The sequence below is a fragment of the Otolemur garnettii genome, unplaced genomic scaffold, assembly GCF_000181295.1.
Source record: "Otolemur garnettii isolate 467f Iridium unplaced genomic scaffold, OtoGar3 scaffold00049, whole genome shotgun sequence".
Taxonomy (NCBI): Eukaryota; Metazoa; Chordata; class Mammalia; order Primates; family Galagidae; genus Otolemur; species Otolemur garnettii.
In genome coordinates, this window is record NW_003852444.1 from 10,985,707 (window position 1) to 11,008,952 (window position 23,246).

At 42.7% G+C, this 23,246-nt stretch overlaps 1 protein-coding gene across 1 annotated transcript in view; it reads left to right on the plus strand.

Annotated features, from left to right (window-relative positions):
* Positions 1 to 1,347: 1,347 nt before the first annotated feature.
* Positions 1,348 to 23,246, plus strand: part of CHCHD3 (coiled-coil-helix-coiled-coil-helix domain containing 3) — a 295,772-nt gene continuing 273,873 nt past the window's right edge. Inside the window, exons 1-2 of the mRNA XM_012806291.2 lie at positions 1,348 to 1,636; positions 12,569 to 12,656. Of these exons, the coding sequence (XP_012661745.1) occupies positions 1,556 to 1,636; positions 12,569 to 12,656 (169 nt within the window). The 5' untranslated portion in view covers positions 1,348 to 1,555. The remainder of the gene's footprint in view (positions 1,637 to 12,568; positions 12,657 to 23,246) is intronic.

Genomic DNA, 23,246 nt, shown 5'->3' on the forward strand with positions numbered 1-23,246 from the left:
TCCAACTCCTGGGCTCAAGTGAGTCTCCTGCCTCCGCCTCCCTAGTAGCTGGGACCACAGGCGCCCGCCACAACGCCGGGTTATTTTTTGGTTGCAGCCGTCATTGTTGTTTGGTGGGCCGGGCTGGATTTGAACCCACCACCTTGGGTGTACGTGGCTGGCGCCTTAGCCACTTGAGCTACAGGCGCCGAGCCTGCCATACTTTTTATATAGTCCTTTTACTTACACAACAAAGTTAGCTGTAAGACAGCCTCAGGCAGGTGCTTCAAGAGGTAGTCCAGAAGAAGGTATTGCGATCGTAGGAGATGACCTCCTCCCGTGTACTGTTGCCCCTGAAGACCAGATGTGGAGGTGGATGACGGTGATACTGATCATCTAGACCCTGTGTAGGCCTGGGCTAATTGTGGTTTTGTTTTTAACAAAAGAGTCAAAAAGTTAAAAAAAAAAAGGAAACAAATGTATAAGTTTATGAAGTAATAATGTTACTGTAAGTTAAGGTTAATTTGTTATTGAAGAAAGAAAATATTTAAGAAATACATTTAGTGTAGCCTAAGTGTAAAGTGTTTATGAAGTTCACTGTCGTGTCTAGTAATGTCCTCGGCCTTCACATTCACTCACTGACTCACCCAGAGCAACTTCCAGTCCTGGAAGCTCCCTTCAGGGTAAGTGCCCTAAATAGGTGTACTATATTTTATCTTTTATAACCTATCTTTACTGCACCTTTTCTATGTCTCGCTACATACTTAATACCGTGTTATGTGTGCTCCAAACATTCTGCTGTGCAGATTTGTAGCCCAGGAGCGGTAGGCTGTATCGTATAGACTAGGTTTCTGTACGTACATTCTATGACATTTGCACAATGATGAAATCGCCTAACGATGCATTTCTCAGAATCCTGGGAAATAGTCCTTTGTCAAGCAATGCATGGGGGTAAGGAATGCTAAGTTTTGGGTCAGGGATTTGTAAAATATACAGGACTCTAGGCATGGCTTCATTATGAAGGTGTCTCTCAGTTATTAAAGTGTGAGTTCCTTTAAGAGAGAGAGACTGTGTCTTTGAAACTCACTGGCCTAAATTTCTAGAATAGTATTCAGAATTCGTTTGTTGGCCGAGTGAACTTCCTGAAAGCTGCCCAGTTAGAAATCTTTGGGGTGTCAAGACCACAACTCCCAGGATGCCACGCTCCGCGGGCGCCCTCGGGAGCAGGGAAAACCTCCCCTTCGTGCCAGACCAAGACTACACTTCCCACTGCGCGCAGGGGCTCCGGAAACCTGTCAGCCACCACCTGTTGCCATAGCATCCGGGTCCGGGCCAGCCAATCCGGGCGTCCCCGCTTACTAGAGGCGGGCAGTTTGCATCTCCGACCAACCCGAGGCCTTATTGTTGTGGTGCATGACCGGACGAGGCGGGAGCTCGGGACCGGCGCCTTCTCCTTGCCCCTGGGGTCGTGGCCTTGCGCCCGCTGTGCAGGGAAGTAACCCCGGCGCCTCCACGCGCGTGTAGGCGCTGGGACTCTGAGGTGCTCGTGGGTCCGTACTAGGTCTCTGCGGGAGCCATGGGCGGGACCGCCAGCACCCGCCGGGTCACCTTCGAGGCGGACGAGAATGAGAACATCACCGTGGTGAAGGGCATCCGGGTGAGTGCCAGCGGGAGGGCGGGCGGCCGGCATTCAGACTGGGACCCCAACCCCCCGACCTTCCTGGGACTCGCTCAGTCTGGTTTCTCCAGTCCCGGCCCCTAGTGTCAGGCCAGAGCCCCCTGTCTCTGGAAGGAGGCCCAGGGTTTCAAGACTTGGGACATTCATTCAGAGGGAGTTTCTGGGTATGTGCCAACTGCTAAGGCACTGTGCAGGGTCGGGTGAGGGCTGCCAGATTGAATTAGACCCTCCGGGGGCTCTGAGTCGACTCCTTAGTGTACTGTTGACCAGTTGCAGGACTTTATCGGAATCCCTGCCTCAGTGTATCCCATCTGTGAAGTGGGTCTTGTCTCGCTCCTCTTGGTTCAGGACCCAGACCCTGCTTTTTCGCTGCCCACTTCGTCTCTGTTAGGATGAACTGGCATTTGAAGGGACGCCTTTATTTGCTCTGTCACGTTTGCTGTGCCTCTAATAGACCACCCCTCCCCATCCCCACTCTGACCATGTTTCCTAGCCGACCTGGGCTGGCTTTTGGTTTCTCCTTCCTTCCCTTTTCCTTGATATCTCCTCTTTCCCAAGCAGCTCCTCTGTGGCCTGCTGCACCTGAGTTTGGACTAGGCCCAGTTGCTTTGGGACTAAGTGCCTGCCAGTCTGATAGAAGCTGAGATAGGTTTGCAGTTTTTCAGACCAGTAATATAATCAGTCCTGACCAACGTCCAAGAGAACTTTTTTACGCCTTCTGCCTGTACTGATACATAAACTGAAAACTTGATTTTTCTCTAGGGTGTCAGTATGCCAGCACTAACTTCATAAACACACCCTTCGCTGCACCTGAATTTGGAGCTTCACATTTTTGGAAGTAGGATGCCTGAAACTAGTAAATAAAGCAATTTTGACTTCAAAAAGTTTTGAATTTCACAAATTATAATTTGTAATTCTACAACTTCTGTAATTATGCAACCAACATAATTTGTAAATTATTTTTAGTATTTGTTAATAGGAAATAAAACTTTCTAAATATTTAAAATGTTTAGAAATGTTTAAAAATGTTTTCCTCTGAAATTGTTATCTGGAGAAGAACTTTATTAAAGTTTTTTTTATAGAAACTCAAGACTGTTGAATTCAATTTTTGGTCTGTGACCAGCATTTCTTTATAGCATATTATTTAAAAGAAGTATTACATTCTGTAATAAAATATCTGAGGCGGCATTCTTTTCATTGTTGTGGTTTAGTTGATACTCTTTGAAATAAAATTTAAAAATTACTGTAAACTCTTGAGTTTTAGGTAGGCATTTAAAAAAATTGGCCTTTAGGGTGAATAAGAACTAAAAGCAAAGCAAAGTTAGTTTGGAGTGAGAAGACATTGGTTAGAAAAATGCCTTTTTCCAAGTTCTCATGTTCTAGTATAAACACAGTGATGAGAGCAAACAAAATTGAAAGAGAAGTTGGCCACAGCACAAATATTCATATTAATTGTCAGGTAATGTTTAATAGGATAAGCATGATAATAAGGATATGGATATGTGCTCTATTAAAATGGAGCTTTTTAAAGGATTTTTTTTTTTTAAAAAGAAACTATGCCCTTTGGCCACACAACTTGAGAGAAACCTTATTTTTCTTCTTTTTCATATAATGCATTTATGTAGTTATAAATCAAGCACACACCACGTTCATTTTGACCTCTATGCTTTTCTTCAGAATATACCCTTCACCTGGAATGCCCTTGCACTGTTGCTTCAAACCCTTCTTTTTCAAAGATAATTCGCAATCCCTCTGAATTTCAGTTTTCTCATCTGCAAACTAATGGAGCTGAGTACATCTCTCAGATCTCTGCTCTTCTCCTGTTCTGAAATCCTGTGAGACTAGTAAGTTTCTGGTAGCCATTGCAGTTTCCTCTTCAAAGTAGCATGCTGTTGTATTGTTGAGTAGCACACAGAGGTCATTCTGATTTCTTTGAGGTCGAGGTCAAAAGAACTACGTGGAATTAAACAGACTTCATTTAAATCCCAGGTTGAGTGTTCATTAGCCTGTAGCCCTGGACAGATCACTTCTCTGATAATAGGCCCCCATTCATAAAGGGTAATAACCCTCCGTTGCCTTGCCTTGTGGTAAGAAGATGAGGGAAGACATTTAAAGCGCCTGGGACACTGGGGATTTTTAATAAAAGGCAGCCATTACTCAGATAGGGCTCCTTTCATATCTAAAATTCTGGGATTCCTCGAAAGTGATGGGCAGTGTGGTGGAAAGAGCATGTGCTTTGGAACCAAGCAGACGAGGATTTGGATTCTGCCTCTGCCTGTCACTAGCTCTGGATCTGACTAATGCAGCCTAGTTGTCAGCATCTAGCACAGTGTTTAGTACTTGACAGTGTTTGCACTTGTGAGTAGTGGCTGTTCTGAGAGCTGTTCCAGAGAATTGCCTAAGTAAATTAAATAATTAGATGCAGATGACAGCCTGTTGTGTTCCTATAGGTGTACCTAAAGGGTAGGGATGGGGAGATGTGGGTCCTGGGGCCTGTCCTCGCTGCCTGTGCCTGTGGGTTTTTTTATGGTGTAGGTCTTTTGTAGACTTTTTAAGTTGATTTTTATATTTTTCTTGGTTTGAAATACTCAGCTTTCCTTCTGAGGCCTGGGGACCTATAAGGAACAAGAGTCTCAGTGTGTTTTTGGCTCAGATGGTTAAAATATGGTGCTAATAGCTCACACTTCAGTTTCGAAGGGTAGATAGGCTAATTGGATTTGGCTGAAGAAAACTTCAACTTTGCTCAACTAACATTTATGTCAACAATTGTAAAAAATGAGAAGTGTTGCAGTGTTTCAACAGAGTCAGTTACTGCTGGAAATCAGTTTTGTGTTCTGTCCTATGGTAAGGATGCTACAGATGGTCCTTATACAATGGGACTTAGGGTGGTTCAACTTAGGATTTTTCTACTTTATGGTTGTACAAAAATAGGCATTCAGTATGCTCCTCAACTTAGGACGAGGTTCTGTCTGGATAAACACACGAATCCCATCATAAATTGAGCATCTGTAATTTCATCTTCCCCTATTTTAATGCACAAAGAATAACAGCAACTGAGGCTTTCAGTAACTAGACTGAGTTTATTAATCATATTTTTCTGTATTTTTCTTGTTGAGGTCCTTAACAGCAGTTAAAGGACCTACTTAATCATTTTAAAGTTTTTTCTCACCTCCTAAATGTTATTTTCATGGTATTTTTAGGTCTTGTTGTTTTCTTCTTTTATCCTAGCAACAAATAGCTTTTCTCCCCCTTCCATAAAAGAACCTGTATTCTTACACCTGATCCAACTTTGAATCTGACACTGCTCATATGGGTTGCATGAAAGGTCACCCTCTTGCCTTGCCCTCCTTTCCAGGTCTAAAATAAATTTCTAGTGATAGAAAGACCAAGCCTTTTCTTTACTCACATTACACGTGCCTGATAGGACTCCTGTGCGCACCTGCTGTGGCTGCTTAGAAAGTGTGTTTATGACTCAGTCTTTCACAGGTTTACCTGAAACATCAAATCTGTGAGTGAATCGTTCTAGAGCCAATGTTAGCTTTAATGAGTGTCATGTTCAAAGTAATGTTTATCATGCTTTCCAGGCATTAATGATTCTCTGCAGCTGTCCTTGAACTTGCCAGCAGAAATTCCCTGGAGCTACTTATGGCAGCATGGATATTTACATGGAACACAGCTCATGCTTTGGGAAGCGTTGGCAGTTGAGGGACCCTGTATGAAGAGATTACTTAACGTGACTTGTTTTTGAGGATTCTTAGGAGAGTAGGTTAGCAGAAGCTACAAATAGTGTCAGCCATTGGCAGTGTTGATGAGTGTATAAGTAATTCAGTTAACTAGTAGAGAATTGGTCTATTTCATCTTTAGATTCCAGGAAACTCTTGGACAGAATACTGTCTTAAGCTTTCTAGGATTTTATGAAGACAGTATGGTTTCTACTAATGACAAATGCAAAGAAACACAAGTGACAAATACAAACAAGCTAAGAATTACATATTTATAAGTATCTATCAGTGTTTGTATGGTGCTTCCCCTTAAGAAAATATTTGCGAGCAATTTCTCCCAAATAATAATGGCAGTTTTTGGACCCTAAGTCTTAAAAGATAGTTGAAAAAAATCAATACTCACACAGAAAATGGCCTATACTATGTGGAAGGAAGACCAAGAGAGACAAATGGGTCTGAATTCTTTAATCAATTTGATAAGACACATCTGGAAGAAGAGAAAAAGTATTAATGGGAGTAGGGATTTGATTTATTTCTGTCTCTTGTGGTTCGTAACTTCACTTAGAGAAGGGCCACTCAGGAGTTCCCCTCCTTTTACTTCATTCTTTGGAAGCAGAAATACTTTATCCGCCTCACCCAGTCTCCAGTATTTTCTCAGAAACAGGAGACTGAGTGAGGCGGATAAAGTGTTTTTCTGGATTGGTGGGTGGTATGTTTGTGCTAATTTTGGATAAGTCTAAACAAGGTGGATGGGAAGGGATGAGTGGGAAGACCGCAGAAGATAACACACATCTTTCCTCTTCTCCGGAGTGTGTCGATGCGGTGAGTAGTGCACATTTAAACTTAGCAAGCTCCGTTTGATTGTCTTCAGGAATGGTAGAGAGTGGGGTGAATGGTCCGAGTGAAGTGACGGGATGTCACCAGGTTTGCTTCTCTTGATTGCCTTTCATACTACAACAGTGGTTTTCACCAGGCTCCGTGGCTCACACCTATAACCCTGGCACTCTGGGAGGCCGAGGAGGTGACTGCTTGATTGAGATCAGGAGTACAGGCCAGCCTGAGCAAGAGTGAGACCCCATCTGTACTAAAAATAGAAAACTGAGGCAGGAGGTTCAACTTCCTGAGCCTGGAAGTTCAAGGTTGCTGATGATGAGTGAGCTATGATGATGCCATGACACTCTACCCAGGGCAACAGAGTGAGACAATCCCCCCCACCCCCCAAAATGCAGTGGTTTTTAACTTGTTTTAGTTTGTAGACCACTGTGAATCCATAAGCTGTGGACTCTGTCCAGAACAATAAGCAGTTTTGCATATAATTGAGAACTTGGTCTGCAGTCCATAGACCTCTTGAGGTAGTTCCCAACATTAATATGTATGATTTATTTCACCATTCTTTGCTATAAATAATTTCTATAAATTGGTATTTACCTTGATGGAGATTGCAAAGAAGCTGGGGAGCAGGTGTAGTAGATATAGATCAGTAAGTGTGAAAGTTTTTTCTAAAAGAAGTGCCCTATTGAAGGAAGGGTATGTTTCTGACAGAAGTTGCTTATACGGAGACTCTTTGTCCAGTTCTTGCCGAAGATTACATTCTGCCCTTGATCCCTATTTGGGGTTAGTTTTCATCACAAAGAACAGTTGTTCTACAGTTACAGATTGGGTATATAATCCTGGCCAGCGTCTCTAAATCTTGTCACCTGCCTTCCAAGTGAATACCCTGGTTTGCAGAGGACATCAGATGAGTGCGCGGGTCTGAACTTAGTACTGTAACTGGAAGATCAGCCAGAGAGTGTTAACTTTCCATACAAATAACACAGCAAAACTGTTGCTAATGTCAACACAGCCATAATCACACAGGGCACAGGGTAACAGTGCTTAGAGTCGGTAGAGTTGCAACTGAAGACTGCCCCGGGCACTCCTTTGGACGGGCCTAATGATACAGTTGTTGAGTTATTGTAAGAACAGAAGGTCGACTTTCAATAAGGCAACCCTACAATATGTTCATCAACCCTGCATTATGTTTATCCACCCTACAATAAGTTGATCATGTGCTCCTTTGGGTGACATGCTTATAAATTTACTCATCTGTAACCAAGACTGCATTGGGAAATGGCTTACTATAATTTGATAGTAAGTAGCAAAGTTTGAGCAATTAAGTAACAAATTTTGAGATACCAGAGAAGCCAAAAAAGAAATAAAGTTAACAAGAAACAATTAGTGATTTAGTTGAAAGAGACATTCTACTTTTAATATCCAGAGAGTATAAAACAAGATAAGCAAGCACCTTATATATGCAGCTGCTGCCCGCAGTAGCTATAGGGCTTGTGCTCCTGTGCTGTGTGTAGAAGGAGCTTGCTGCAGGCTCAGGCCCCGCCAGTGAGAGTGAACCAAAGTCCCCCCGGCTGGAGTTGTGTGGGTAATAGCTTTATCAAATATTTGTGTAGCCAATTATAGTTTATGCTGCATAAACTGTTATCACCCTCAACCCCTGGAGATGAACATTTTTATTTTTTCAGATGAGGGAAGTGAGGCTCATTGAGGCAAAAATCATCAGTTTTTCATTTTTTTGCAGGTTTTTTTTTTTTTTTTTTTTTGGCCAGGGCCGGGTTTGAACACTACCACCTCCAGTATATGGGGCCAGCGTCCTACTCCTTGAGCCTCAAACACTGCCCTGGGAAATCATCTTTTTAAAAATTCTCCCAAGGAATGGTATTTTTGAGGCTGCTTTAGGAATTAGAAGTTTTTTTTTTTTTTTATGTAGCAGTTATAATAGTAGCAGTTGGTAGTAGTAGCAGCAGGGTATGAATTTTGATGAGAAGTAGATGGAGTGGTATTTAGAAGAAAGGGTGGCTTGTCTCCAATAGAGGTGGAGGTTTATAGCTAACACTTGATTTTTAATAAATACAGTCATTTTCTGATTAGGTAGACCAACTATGTTTTTAGTATAGTTGTAGTTCTTTGACTTTAGTCTGAAATATGGAAATATAAATTAAAATATAAAATTATATAATTACATACATAAAAAATTATAAGCCAAATAAGTTTTATGTATATCAGCTTTATACACATAACTTGTATATGTAACAGTGTGTGTTGTATGTAATAGAGCATACATGGCATGTATGTGTATGTAATACAGTGTTATACTCTAGTATATTGTAGCATATTAATACGGTGTATTAAATATATGTAGTATATGTAAGTTAAATGAGCTTTATATGTTATATATCAGTTAAAATAGCTCTCTAAAATGAAGGCTCGTTTTATCTCTTTATGAGGAGGACATGCATTTTTATTATATGCATGGGATTGAAAGAGAGATCTTTAACAGTTGAATGTTACTGGGGGTTATGGCTCTGGTCTCCATGCTGCCAGTAAGTGGGTTATTATTCAGGATCTCTTTTTTTCCTCACCTATACATCGAGGGGATCCTTCTTATAGGGTTTTTTCTAAGCTGTATCTCAGCTTTGCAGGTGAGTTTCAGCAACATTTCTGGGGCTGTCAGTTAGAAAAGATGCAGCTGGGCCTGGCATTTTTAAACAGCACGTCCCTTGGCTCTCTCTTTTTTCTTCCAGTTGTCTTTCCTTCAAAGAGTACAACTTTTGAGCTGTGGTCTTTCGCTTTGCTATTTCACCTCAGTTCTGGTTTGGGCTCCGAGATACAAGCAGCTGTTGATCGAGCTGTTTTGTTCACGCATGTGTCACAGGGCCTTGATTAGTGCCTGGCCTAGTAGGCTTTTGTTGAATGAATAACTCATTGATATATGAGTTCACAATCTTGTAGAAATGCAGAGGCTTGTGCAAGGGGGGTGGGCATGAGGAAGGGTAGCTTTGGTAGGCAGGGTTGGAATGGAATGGGGAACTGCTTGGGTCAGTGAAGGCTTGGAGTGTTTGAACTGGGGAGTCAGGAAAGAAGGCAATGCAGACACGAGTGTAAAGGTGGAGATGGTAGCAGACAGCCATGTGTGGGTGTGGAACAGGGTATGAAGTGTTAAAGGAAAAAGTGTGGAAGTTGCGGTTCAAGAGTTAGGCCATCACCAAATGAAGAGGAATTCTTCAGTGCTGTACAGAACAATTTGGACTTGCCCTGTCAACAGAAGGTAGGTATTGAAGGATTTGAAGCAGGGAGTTACCAGGGTTGGGTTTGCATTTCAGGAGGATTATTAATGGTACCCGGAATTAGGGCCGGAGAAAGGCAAAGGATGGGGGAGATGCTGAGAGATTGAGGAAGTCATGGCAAAGCCATTGTGGGAGAGAGGAGTTAAAGACAAGTCCTGTGTTCCAGTTTAGGAAGTTGGGTATCCGTGTTGTCATTAATGAGGTAAGGAAAGCAGGGGGAAAGGGATTTTTAGCAAATGATCAATTTTGGACACTCTGGACGTGAGGTCCTTTTGATTTGCCCAGGGGAATATATTTATCAGGCAATTCAACTTGTAGCCTGGCTTCTGGGATACCAGTCTAGGGCTGGAGATAATGGATTTAGAATTCATTAATTTATCATTAGCAGTTAGAAATCAAGCAATTGGATGAGAGCACGTGAAATAAGGACAGAAACCAGAACGTGGTGCTATTTACCTCCACGTGTAAGGCAGGAGGGGGAAGCCTGCAGAAGAGAAGATGCAGCCGGAGTCCTGGGAGGACCCGGACAGTGGGCGGTGTGTGTGTCCAGAACAGGAGAGTAGCCAAGGATAGATGCTAAGGAAGCCCTGTAATAAGGTGCTTTATGAATATAAAATACGTTTGTTAGTGTCAATAGAGAAGTATATTTGGCCGTGGTGACTTTTCCAGACACTTTCCGTGTTGCACTGGGGGTAAAAGCCAGACAGTGGTGAGTTGAAATGGAAACTGGAAGAAGGGTCTTGATAGAGGAAAGGGGGCCCCCAGTTCCTTGACCTGGGAACCCTGGGGTCCTCCTCCTGCTTAACCCCCACATCCAATCAGGCACTGGGTGGGAGCAAAGAGCACTGTTTTAATGTGAGCTTGAGGCTTAGTGTTTGGGTTTGCATCCTTGACCTGCTACTGACAAATTGTATGATCCTGGCGAGTTTTTTAATCTGGCCGTGCTTCATTTTCCTCACCTATACAATAGAGATAATAAAAGTAGTAAGGACTCGATGAGTGAAGGGTTTGGCTTAGTGTTGTGCCCGGCACATAATCACTCAATGAATGTTAGCTATTTTAGATTCTAAATATCTTTTGAATGTGTTTTCCCCTGGATTACTGTAATACTTTTTTTCCAAGAACTTTATTGCAGCGTAATTTACATGCTGTGAAATTTACCTGTTTTGAATGTGCAATTCAACACTTGATGAATGTACTGAGTTGTGCTACCACTATTGCAATCCAGTTTCAGAAATGTTTTAATCACCCCAATAAGATCTCTTATGCCCATTTACAGTTAATCCCTATTCCCACTCCAGTGCTAGGCTCTATTCTCTCTATATCAGTGGTTCTCAACCTTCCTAATGCCGCGACCCACAGGTTGAGAACCGCTGCTCTATAGGGTTGATTTTTCTGGGCATTTTATGTAAATAGAATCATACAATCTGTGGCCTTCGTGTCTGGCTGCTTTTACTTAGCTTCATCATGTTTTCTAGGTCTACCTGTATTGTGGCATGTATCAGAAGTTGATGATTCTTCTTTTTCTTTTTTCAGTTTTTGGCCAGGGCTGGGTTTGAACCCCCCACCTCTGGTATATGGGGACGGCAACCTACTCCTTTGAGCCACAGGCGCTGCCCACTTGATTCATCTTTACTGCAGAATTTTATTCTGTTGTAGCAGTATGTAAAGTTTTGTATCCATTTACCAGTAGACAGACATTTGTTTGTTTCCACTCTTGCTATTATGAATAATAGCTAGGAACGTTTCTGTGCAAGTCTTTGTGTGGACATATGCTTAATAGCTTCTTAATTGGTCCTTTAGCTTCCTTCAGGGATCCTGCTTCTGTTCTTGTCCCTCTCCAATCTGTTCTCCACCACTGTAGCCAGAGCGATCTTCCTGAAGTGTAAATCTGATCGTGTTATTGCCGCCTCAGTGCCCTCAGGATCAAGTTCAGATGCATTTAATAGAAGGTTTTACTAAGTATCTTCAAAATCTGAAATCTCTATCTCAGGATCCCTCTCCAAATGATCCTGCTGCTCTTACTTAAGCCATTCATTCATTCATTCATTCGTTTGGTTAACCTGGCCTATTGAGGCTCTGGGGATACAAGACAGTCAACTCCTTGCTTTCATGGAGCTTTCTAGTGAAAGGCAGATGGTAAACAAAAAGCCTCAGATAGTGGTAATTGCCATGAAGATGATGCTGTAGTGACTGTGGGGCTGGTGACTCAAGTCTGCAGGCCTCTGTCCCCTGAGCTCTGCCCACTGCCAGCTGCCTACTCGGTAGCTCCACTTGGATGTCCAATGTAAACCCGTTGCTTATCTGGACTTAGTGTGGTTTCTTTACTCTTGAGCACTGTTATCCCGCTGCTTTTCTTTCCTTCTGTTCATCCTGGTCTTGTCAGTCTTCCCTGAGCCTTTGCTCCAGCCCCACGCCCAAAGCCTGGCTGGATGTGCTGTCCACCAGGCTTTCTGTGTACCTCCTTTGCAAGTTGGCTCACTCAGGCAGCACCCTTCACATGACACATGTATTTAAACGCCTGATGGTTGCCTGTTTGTTCTCCTCCGCTTTAACCATCTTGATGACTTTGAATTCTCAAAGTCTAGCCTAGCTCCTGGCACATTTGTGGTGCATAATAAAATCTGTGGAAAGAGTGATGGTGTATGATAGTTGGCATCGAACGGGAGGGAGGAGAGGAGGAATACTTTCTTTTGGGACTGGAGAGAAGGAAGACGCTAAGGCCTGTTAATGTAGGTTTATAGGATTAGGGGAAGAAAATTGAAGGGGTTCAGATGGCTTACATTTTCTCAGAGATTACATTTTAATGCACAGTATAAAATGAGGGTTATTTATAACGAGCAATTAGCAGTGCATTAGAAGAAATAAAGGAGTAGTGCTGTGGGGTGCATCTTGAAATCTTAAAACCATTCTTACTTGCCTCTAGTTTTATGTCTATTAGATTGAGCCTAATTTCTTTAGGCCATTCATTATACATATTGATATGGATGACTGAATTACTTGGCTGTTATTGCACTGGTTTTCTTTCTTGTTCTTTTGTAATTGATTTTATTTTGATGTTGCTTTTTCAGCTTTCGGAAAATGTGATTGATCGAATGAAGGAATCCTCTGCATCTGGTTCGAAGTCTCCGCGGTATTCTGGCTCTTACGGGGCCACAGGTATTGCTGAATTTTCATTTGAGGGTGTTTAGTAGAAACATTGTGAGTGGAAAAAGTTCACTCAGTAGTTCAGTTCTCCTTTTGTTATTTGGATCTTTGGCTTTTTATAGAGAATATTTGGATTTCTTTTAAAATGTTTTATACAAAGAATGAATCTACTTTCAACAGTCTTTGGAAATTCTTTTTTTTTTTTCATCAACCCCCTGAGCTCCTTGAGTAGGCTTTAGGAAGTAGTTTACTTCATTATCTTTTTGTGTAACATGGATTGCTTATAGGCATATTAGAAATTTAGGGATAAATATTTATAAAAAAACATTGATTTAGAAAGTACAGATTTACTATTTCTGAATTGTAAAGTATTTCAAACGGTTTTATTTTCTAATCAATTTCTTCTTAGTTTATAAAAGATTTAGTTCATCATAATCAATCTTAGTTATTGATGAAAATTTGCTTTTAAATCTATAAAGAATCATTAAGCCCCATTGTATCTGTAGGTCTTGCTGGGTGAAGGGTGAGAGACCCCACCACACCCATCTATCCAACAGGTACTTACTGAGCACCTGCTGTTGTCCAGCAATGTTCTCGGTACTGCCCAGTTGATAGGTAGACAGGCCATTTATTGTGAAATGGGAAGAAGAAAATAATTGGCATGATTAGTTTTGGACTAAGTGAGACTTTTCTGTATTTATTATAGACTGTGGAATTGAGAAGGATGAAATATTGCCCAAATGCCATTCACTGGAGGCACTTGTGACCCCCTCCCCTTACATCGTCAGTAAACATGAGCTGAGGTTTTGGCTTGTTCAGAGCCAGGAGTACCAAGATGAAGGAGACATAATTGCTGCTCTGTTGCAGCTTCCCGTTTAGTAGGAGAGGTGGGAAAGGTTCGTTGTTCACTAACAGTACATAGAAAGTGAGCGCTTGCTCCTGGGATGCTGGAGACCCTCTGTGTCTTCTCAACCACACTCCTGGTTCTCCTCCCACCTTCTTCCTCAGTCTAGGGCGGTGGTTCTCAACCTTCCTAATGCCGCAGCCCTTTAATATGGTTTCTGTGGGTTGCGACCCACAGGTTGAGAACCGCTGGTCTAGTGTTCTTTGTTGATTCCCACTAAGTAATTTCCAAATGTATAGCTTTGAAATCGGTATCAGGATGCCAGCAACTCCCCAAATAAGATCTCTAGCCCTGGCCTTTCCCTGTAACTCCAGACTTTAGTCACGAAGTCTGTTTCCTTGTTTGAAATCTCCACCCACAGATTCCTCAGCATAGCCCAAACAAACCTTTTCATTCCCCTCATATCTGTTTCTTGTCTCAGTCTTTCCCAGTAAATGGCACAAACAGTCAAGCCCTAGACTGGGAATTCACCCTTGTTTCCTTATGTCCTTACTCCTTACATCAGGCTGTTAGCTCCATCTCTAAAACATGTTTGAATATATTCCTTCCAGTTCAGCCCCTCTGCTACAGCTTCAATCCAGGTAACCATCATCTCTTACTGTACATTCTCCAGAAGGCACTTGCCTGGGCCCTGCTTCCACTCCTGTCCATACATGGTCCAGAAGGCACTTCTAGTCCCCTGCTTTCACTCTTGTCCATACATGGTCCAGAAGGCATTTCTGGCCCCCTGCTTCCACTCTTGTCCATACATGGTCCAGAAGGCACTTCTGGTCCCCTGCTTCCACTCCTTTTTTTTTTTTTTTTTTTGAGACAGAGCCTCAAGCTGAGCCCCTGGGTAGAGTGCCATGGCTTCACTGCTCACAGCAACCTCCAACTCCTGGGCTCAAGTGAATCTCCTGCCTCAGCCTCCCAAGTAGCTGGTGCCCGCCACAACGCCCGGCTATTTTTTGTGGCAGCCATTATTGTTGTTTGGCGGGTCCAGGCTGGATTCGAACCCGCCACCTTAGGTGTATGTGGCTGGAGCCTTAGCCGCTTGAGCCACAGGCGCCGAGCCACCCTGCTTCCACTCTTGTCTGTACATTGTCCAGAAGGCACTTGCCTGGCCCCCTGCTTCCACTCCTGTCCGTATGTGCTTGGTACACAGAGGTCCTCATAATCTTGACAAAAGTAAATCAGTTCGTGTGCTGGCTGTCCATGGTACATAGGATATACTGTGAGCTGAACTACTTCCCTTGGCCTCTGAGGCATACCATGACCCGGCTGCCTCTGTGGCATCATCTCATTACTCATCTTCTCCTAGGATCCTTCCCCTGCTTACCCACTGTGGCTGTCGTCTTTACCAGAAGATGAGCTCCAGGGACCTTGTACCTTATCTGTCTGTTTTTAGCTGAATTCTTAGCTCCTAGGATGTTACCTCTTCTTAGTAAAAGCTGTTATTAAGTGCACATTGAATTAATTTAGGGCAAATCCTGTTAACCATTTTAACAGTAGCTACTTTTGATCATTCTTGATAATTCTAAAGAAGTTAATGCAGGTAACATGTATTGAATGTCTACTATGTAAGTAAGTAAGCTAGGTGTTTTGAGAGGACCCCAAAATGAGAGAAGGATCTCTCAAAGAGTTTAGGGCTTTTGGGCAGATACAATTAAATGTGTACCAAGATGTAAGGAAGGTAGAAACATAGTATAAAAGAAATTTCTGTCTTTAATAGAAGATATTGAAATTAAGTCTGTCAAGTATTTTGATTTAAGAATAACTTTTGAATATGGATATTTTTGAAGTTGGAATTTGTTCTAAATTATGCTTTGTTGTGGGTAGACTTTTCCCCCTGCATTCTGTATTAAGGAGGTAGGATGATGGTGAAGAAATAGTGATGAAAATAACAACATGATATGTGTTTTAAGGCAGGTACTCTGCTAAATCCCTTCTGTGTTTTAATCTCATTTAATTCTTACAACCCTATGAAGAAGGAACTGCTGTTAATTCATTTTGCATAGAGGGAAACTGAGACTTGAAGTGATTAATGATCTTGCCCAAAGTCACAGAGCTGGTGAGAATGGAGGCGAGAGTTGCCTCCAGGTCGGCCTGACTTCACAGCAGGTGTAGTTATTTAGAGGCACCTTGCGAGGACTGGACAGAAACTAGTTGGTGGGAAGGAGCTGCCTTTTGCTGATGTTCTGCTCCATTGTTGGTTCTTCTCGTTTCTCCCGTATTGGCTTTCCTTCAGTAGTGAGTGGAAGGAAAGAAAATGTTTTCCTTCTTAGGTTGTTTTCTTAGAAGAATACTCAGAGGGAGTGGGTGTGGTCCCGGATGTGGCGCGTGCTCTGGCTTTGCTGAGAGCTTGGTGCCTTCCCCTTCCAGGTTGGACATGACATGAGGAGCTCTTTGGTTCATGCCCAGCTATGACCAGCCTGGTCCCTGGAGCGCTTAGAATGCCACCTTGTGCTTTGGTGCCCAAGCTGGGTCTGCGGTAAATGGTGGCCACTAGTCACCTGCAGCTATTAAAAATTGGATAAAAATTAATTAAAATGAGATAAAAATTTCAGCTCCTAAGTTACCCCATCCTGTATGTGGCTTATGACTACCACACTGGCAATGCAGATGCAGAACTTGGCTGTCCTGAGAGAGCTCTGTCTCTCAGTGCTGCTCTAGCACAGACCAGAGCTTGGCATCATGGGCTGCTTCAGCTGGTTTTTGTTTTTTAAGGTAAGAGTCTCACCCTTTTGCCCTGGATAGAGTGCTGTGGTGTCAACATAGCTCACAGCAGCCTCAAACTCCTGGGCTCAAGCAGTCCTCTTGTCTCAGCCTCCAGAGTAGGTGGGACTATAGGTGCCTGCCACAATGCCCAGCTAGTTTTTCTCTTTTTAGTAGAGTCTGGGGTTTGCTCTCACTCAGGCTGGTCTCCAACTCCTGAGCTCGGGTGATCCACCTTCCTCCGCCTCCCCGAGTGTCTTCAGCTGGTTTTAGTGAAGATGTGCCTGAGATTGTGGAGCTAGATGGCTCTGTATGTTTGTGTGTTTGCAAATGTTGTTTTCTGCCAGGTTCACATCCTACCTGCCCAAAGATTATCCTCAGGGAACATTTTTTTCAACCTTTTGCATCTAAAGGAACACTCCAACCTATAGTTAAACTTCCATTCAAACTTAAATTATGCTGATCAAACAAACAAACAAAAAAAGAGTGAAAAAAAAAGAATAAACTTACCGTGCTTTGACGGGGCACCTAAGATCCTTTTGCGGCACACCTAAGAGTCTCTCACAGCACACAGGTTGAAAATCACTGCCTTAAGGTATGCTATCTTCATCTCCGTCTTCAGCATAGCTTCCCAACCAGTGAGTTTTAGGTGTCTCCAGGAGTAGAGTTGCTGGGGGTCATGTGGGTCCTGTGCCCCGCAGATACTTTTATTTGTATCTGCTCTATGATGTGGAAGAGACCTAACAATGCTAATAGAACAGGCTCTTTGGGTGTATAGTTTCCCTTACCCATTTGACCTAACAGGAAAAGAGCTAAGATTTGGCCTGCTATTTGGCAATGATCTTGCCTTCAGGTTAAGAATGCAATTAGAATGTGATTGTATAAATTACCAAAGGTTTAGTTTTCTTACACTTTAAAAAATATGTTTAGAAAGCCTCAACATTTATTCTCCCTTCTGACTCTGTCTCATTTAGGGGTTTTAGTTAGTATTCAAGAAAAGATTTCTTATGATTTATAATTTAGGTGTGTTCTAAAATAATTTTTCAAGCCTACAAAAATGTATTGATAAAAATGTCACTTGCCTTTTGTACATTTTTTTCAATGTCAAGTAAATTATATACTAAATGTGAGTTGAATTTTTAATATTTATTAAAATTTTTTTTAAGAGTCCTCCTCCTAGGACTCTTGTGCATACCCGCCCCAGGCCATTCATGTGTGTAAATACAGGGTAGTGTGTTCAATGCACTGAGAGCCACATATTTCTTATATAGGAACTAAGTTTTGAGAATGTGTTTTATACTGTATGAAAGTGGGTTTCTCTGAAGACTTTACTGAAAGTATTTTATACTGAACCTTGAACCTGATCAATGACTCATTGCAATAAGTATTTGCATGTAAAGCTGTTTGGGCAAAATAATATAGTGTGTGACACACAGCAGATTATAATGCCACTTTAATAAATGAATGTGCTCTAAAGAACTTAACCGTGTCCTCCCTGCCTCAGATTCTTTCCTATGTTATCTCAACTGTACGTAGTATTGCTTTTACACTAGATTATTTTTTTCTTAGGTTGACATAAGATGATACCATTGCACAGTTATAAACTTACCTTTTCATTAACATCTTGCATCTTTTGATTTTAAAAATCAATGTTGGGTATTGATTTTTTCCCTTTCCACCCTGATCTTTTAGTTTCTATGGCTTGTAATGAGGTCAGATCTCTCATGTTTGACCCTACCCACTGCTGAAGAAATTGTTCTCAAATCAATATGAAAAAAAAAAAAACAGACAAGAAATGATATTGGGAGGCTATTTGTTATTTTCCTAAGCCACTAGCAACCACATGAAAATGGTGAATCAGGAAAAAAAGACAAATGAAGTCATTTTTATTATTACCTTCAGCATGCAAGTTTCTCTGTAAATTTCTTATCATTGTGGAAAAATAAGGAAGATTTGCCGATTTGTGTTAAGTATATCACTGAGATCACTAAGTATTTGGCAGTCGCAACAAATTGCGGGAAACCAATTTGAGCAGGAAATAGCAGCCCCAACTAAACAGCCAATTTAGGGAAGCAGATTTATCTATACGTTCTGTGTAGTTTTCTCCCAGATTCTAGCCCTCCTAGTTATTTTTAAACAGCTCTTTAAGGCTCATTTAGACATAACACTATAGGGACAGTTCAAAAAAAAACAAGCTGTGCTTATTCCTTTGACTTGAGTTATAAGAGCTGAAGGGAGTTGCAGCGTCTGGGTTTCCAACTTTTAATACATGAAACTTCGTTGATGCCAGTGTCTCAATGCTGTACTTTTTTGGTGTGCTGTAGTGGGTAATTTGCCTGACAGTTCCTTATAGAAAGAAAGAAATGTAAATGCTATTGAATTAAAGGCATTAAGTCTGATTCTCTCGTGAGTATATTCTGTTCTTAAAAAGAAATCCATAAATAGTCTATATTTATGGATGGCTGAAGAACTCATTATTTTTTCCATCAGTAAACAGGTATTTGCATGGCAGCCATCTTTGAGTTCAGGGGACTATTAATTTGGTCAAAGAATATTTAACATCAGAGTATAGTAAATGAGTATTAGCTTAGTACCTTTCACCTCTCTGTTAACCTTTGAGTCAGGGAATGAATGTGTAGGTCAGATGGAATACATAGGAAGAGGTATGGGAAGTGGTTTAGGCAACATCAGGCATCATCAGGGTGGCGATGGGGCTGTAGACTGCGGTGTGTTTCAGGGTCAGGTTCTTGTGTGGGGGAGGTGGACTGGAGCCAAACCTTGGGGATAAGAGCCCTGGGAGGGCAGTTAGAGTAGAAAGTGCTCCTCCTAGAATACACAGACTAGATTAATCCAGGAAGATTTCATGGAGGGGGTCTAATGGGTGGGTTGGCTGGGGAAGTTAAGGAATTTAATTTCATCCTGTAGGGCAGTGGTCCTCAACCTTCCTAATGCTGCGAGCCTTTAATCCAGTTCCTGTGGGTTGAGGACCGCTGCTGTAGGGCCTCGGCAGCTGCTGTAGGGCCTCGGCCGCTGCTGTGGGGCCTCGGCAGCTCCTGAGCATCTTCATCTGACTTTAGGATGCACAGTTAGAAAGTTATGTTGGTTGGTACTTCAAATATACCCAGATATTAATAACATTTTTAAGACTAAAAATGCAGTGCTGATTTTCTCATTGCTATTTTTATATTCAACAAAGAAATGAATGGTAAGAATATGTATTTTCCACCATAGTGCTAAATAAAGCCATTAAAATAAGCAGCCCCATAAGCATTTTCATTTGTCCTTACTTGGCCTGTGGGAAAAAGAAGTTGCCCCTTAGCTGCTTGAGACAGTATGGCAGTGAAGGGTATAAAAGGTAATCTCTGAGCAAGGGAGGTGAAATGATGCCGGTGGGCCCTTGGGAAGGTAATGGGAAGGATGGGTCGGAATGAGTCAGGGAGGGCAAGCGGGTACACAGCCGAGGAGGAAGTGGCAAAGACAGAGAAGGACTTACTGGACGTGGTGGCCTTGTGGCTGGTCAGTGACTGTCCTTGGCTCTCACACACTCTTCAGTCCTTTCTCCCCTGGTCCAGGGCGCTTTTCCTCTGGGCCATTTGGTTCATCACTTATTGTCTTGTATTTATTTTTGAGAAACCAGCACAAAATTGAGAGGAGGGCATAGAAAACTTTCTTTTTATATAACAACACATCATTGACAATAAAGTTTTTTTTTTAAGCGGGGTCTCTGTTGCCCAGGCTGGACTCATGGTCTCCTCCTGTCTCTGGAGTACTTAGGACGACAGGTGGACGCCACCACCTCTCGCTGGACAGTAGTTTATATTTCATGGCATTTTGGGACGGTGAAGTGAGTGGTCATGTTGAAGAGAAAACACTGGAGTGGTAGTGGGAAGGCGTTACAAAGAGAAAAGCTCAGTGGGTTCTGAAACGTCAGTGAGTCACACCTTCCAGTAATTTTTGTAACTCGGAACATCTGCCCATCAATTTCCTAGTTAACAGATTATCTGCAGCTTTTTATTAAATATCCAGTCACCCTACCCTTGTGACTGCTGTAGCATGGTTTTCTTCCAAGGTATATGAAATCAAGTGTGCCAGAAATTTCCTACTCATACCTACCTAAGTTATTAGAAAGGCATGGCTGCTTTGTTAGGTGGGTTGCATAATGGGGCTGAGAAATATGTGTCTAGTAGGCCAGAGAGTCACAGTACACAGGAGCTGCAAGGTAACTTCCTAGTGATTTCAGTGACCACAGGGAAAAAAAGAGAAGCTCTTTAAAAGCAACTCCCCATTTTTGCTACTTAAGATTTTGGAGCAGCGTGGAACAGTAGATTGTATTTTTTCATGGAACAAGTGTTATTTGGCTTAACCAAGTCAATTATGGATATCACCAATAATATATCTCAAAAACTAGATAAAACTATGTATACGTTTTGTAATCAGGCTTTAAGATTTGTAAAGTAAAATATGACATTGGTTATCTAATCAACTGCCATGGATATATAGCATTGGACATAGAATACATAAAAAGACTTGTAAATTTAATATGTCAGCTGTAAAATAAACACTTAACAATACTTTCTGCCTTTCTTGGCATTTGACAGACTTTGAGGGCACCGTCTAGATGGCCCAGATCTCTCCAAATAAATCTCCCAAGGGAGTTTCAAGTGAACATTTTCCTGTTGCAGGCAGAGGTATTCAGAATCAATCCATTGACCTCCCAGCTGTCAACCAAATAGTGTTGATGATGATGTTTTTCCTTGTAAAAAATGTTTTAAAAAGTAACGTTTCATTTCTTTCCTTTATCCTTTCCTGTATCCCTGGTTTATTCATTCAGAGTTACTCCTACTCGGCCCTGTATTAGGCCAAATCAGTGCTACCAGGGAACAATAAATGCTTTTAAGTTCCTTTTTAAGACCTGTTTTGCCCCCAGGGCTATTTGACACCTTGTTGACAGCTGCCACTGTACTTGAGTGTTCCTTGAAAGCCTTGGGAGCCCATGTGGATCATTACAGGCAGGATCTTATTGGCAGAATTGCTATGGCATGCTTAAGACAGTATTCTGGTTCTGCAGGCCCTGGTTCCCCTGAAAGAGTGGTTAATTGAAATGTGGGCTTTAATTAGGCAGTATCAAATGATTGGAGCTTGGAATTGCTTTAAGTTACAGGGTAGTGATGAATACTCACCTGTTACCATAAAGGTAAAAGGTGTTGGAGCCTCCCTGTTCTGTGTGGTTCTGTGTGGTGGGGACGCACTCCCTGCTGACAGCCAGCCCTGGGTGATCACTCCGCGGGCAGGGTTTGCTTGCTGTGTCGCCTGAGTGCGTGCTGCTGCTCTGCTCCTCGCTTCGTGTGCCCTCTTATTTTTTGGCCAGTCCACCTCCATTGTTGCTATGTCCTGCAAGGGATACCCACAGGTACCCAGCTCTTATATTTGATAAGCAGTGCTGGAGCCTTGCTCTTCATTTTCCATTCTGTGATTTCAGGTTTTACCGTTTCTCTGATCCCGGGTGTCATTGCCACTCTCTGGCCACTATTTGTCTCTCTGGCAATGCTCTGACCATCTCTTGCTTGGGATCTGTGTCTTCAGTCCTGCATTCCCCCATCTATTCACTGCAGCTTTAGTTATCGGTATAAAACTAATCATATCCTTTAAAGTCTGAACCTCTTTTATGCAGCCAGCAAGGTCTGCACAGTCTTATTCTGCTCTGGTCTCTTACATCTTCACATAAACCCTTCTCTCTCATGTTGAACTTCTTTTCTAGTTACATTGAAGTTCCTGAGTGTCCTTGAACTTTCCCTTTTGGGGATTTGACTATGTTCTCTGCTGTCTGAACACCATTCCTCCACCTGTCTAGCCCCGCCCCACCCCTGCCTCATCCACCACCTGCCTTTTGTCTGGCTAACTGGCACTCATTGTTCAGATCCAGCCTGGAGACCATTTCTCTCAGTCTGAGCTGGGTGTCTACCGCGTGTGGACCACACGTCCTGTTTGTAACAGCTCTTGTCACAGCACTGCAGCTGCCCATCTCCTCTTCCCTGTGCCTCCACTACCGCGGCTTTCCTCCTCTGTCTCTCGGACCTTCTTTTATGGTGTTTCTTTCTTCATTTTCTCTTGCTTTGGTGTTGACCTTTCGTTGTTTGCTGTGGGTAAACATTGACCTGTTGAGGCTGGATGCTGAGGCAGAGTGGGATAGACTGAAGTCTCAGAGGGTCCAGGAGATCCCTCTTCCTTTAAGGGCCATTTCCCATTTTCTCAGCATGGACCCGCAGTCCATTTTGGGGAACCTCTTTTTCTTTTCTATCACTGATTCCTTCTCAGTACCGATCCCTGTCCTAGGATGGACCTCATGGTGTTGTAATTACGCGTTTACTTGTCTGTTTTTCCTACTCAGTGCTGAGCCGGTGAGAGCAGGGAGTGTTTGCTGTTCTCCTCTGTCCTCTCCGCCGCAGTGACGGTACTGTAATGTGAGGTGCTCGGTCGACATCTGTGGAATGAATGGGCTGAAGCAGGTCAGAGGATGAAGCCTGGTATGCATAAGTGCATATGCCAGCTTAGAGGCCAGGAGGAAAGGGTTTTCTCTAGTTGGGTCCCACTGGGCATGGTTATGGGGGTCTTCACCAGGCTCTGGATTGGTGCCCATACAGTGCTCTGCTAGTTTCAGCTCTCAACCATCGCAGGCCCAGTGAGGCCCTGTCGTAGGAGTTTGTGGAGGTAGTGGCTAAGGAGTGGGGTCCTGATTTGGAAACACTGGTGTGGAGATTCCTGTCCTACTCCTAGTTAAGTTAGTATAGGAAGAGATTGATATGTGCAGACTTGCCAGGTTTTGGAGAGGGCTGTAATTTTCCTCTGCAGGATTCTTCCACTCTCAGTTCCTGCTGCCTCCTCGCTTTCCTTCTCCAGTGGGTCAAAAATCTGGCATTGTGCCTTTGCCCTGCAGTTTTTTTTTGTTTTTTGTTTTTTTTTTTTGAGACAGAGTCTCAAGCTGTCCCCCTGGGTAGAGTGCCATG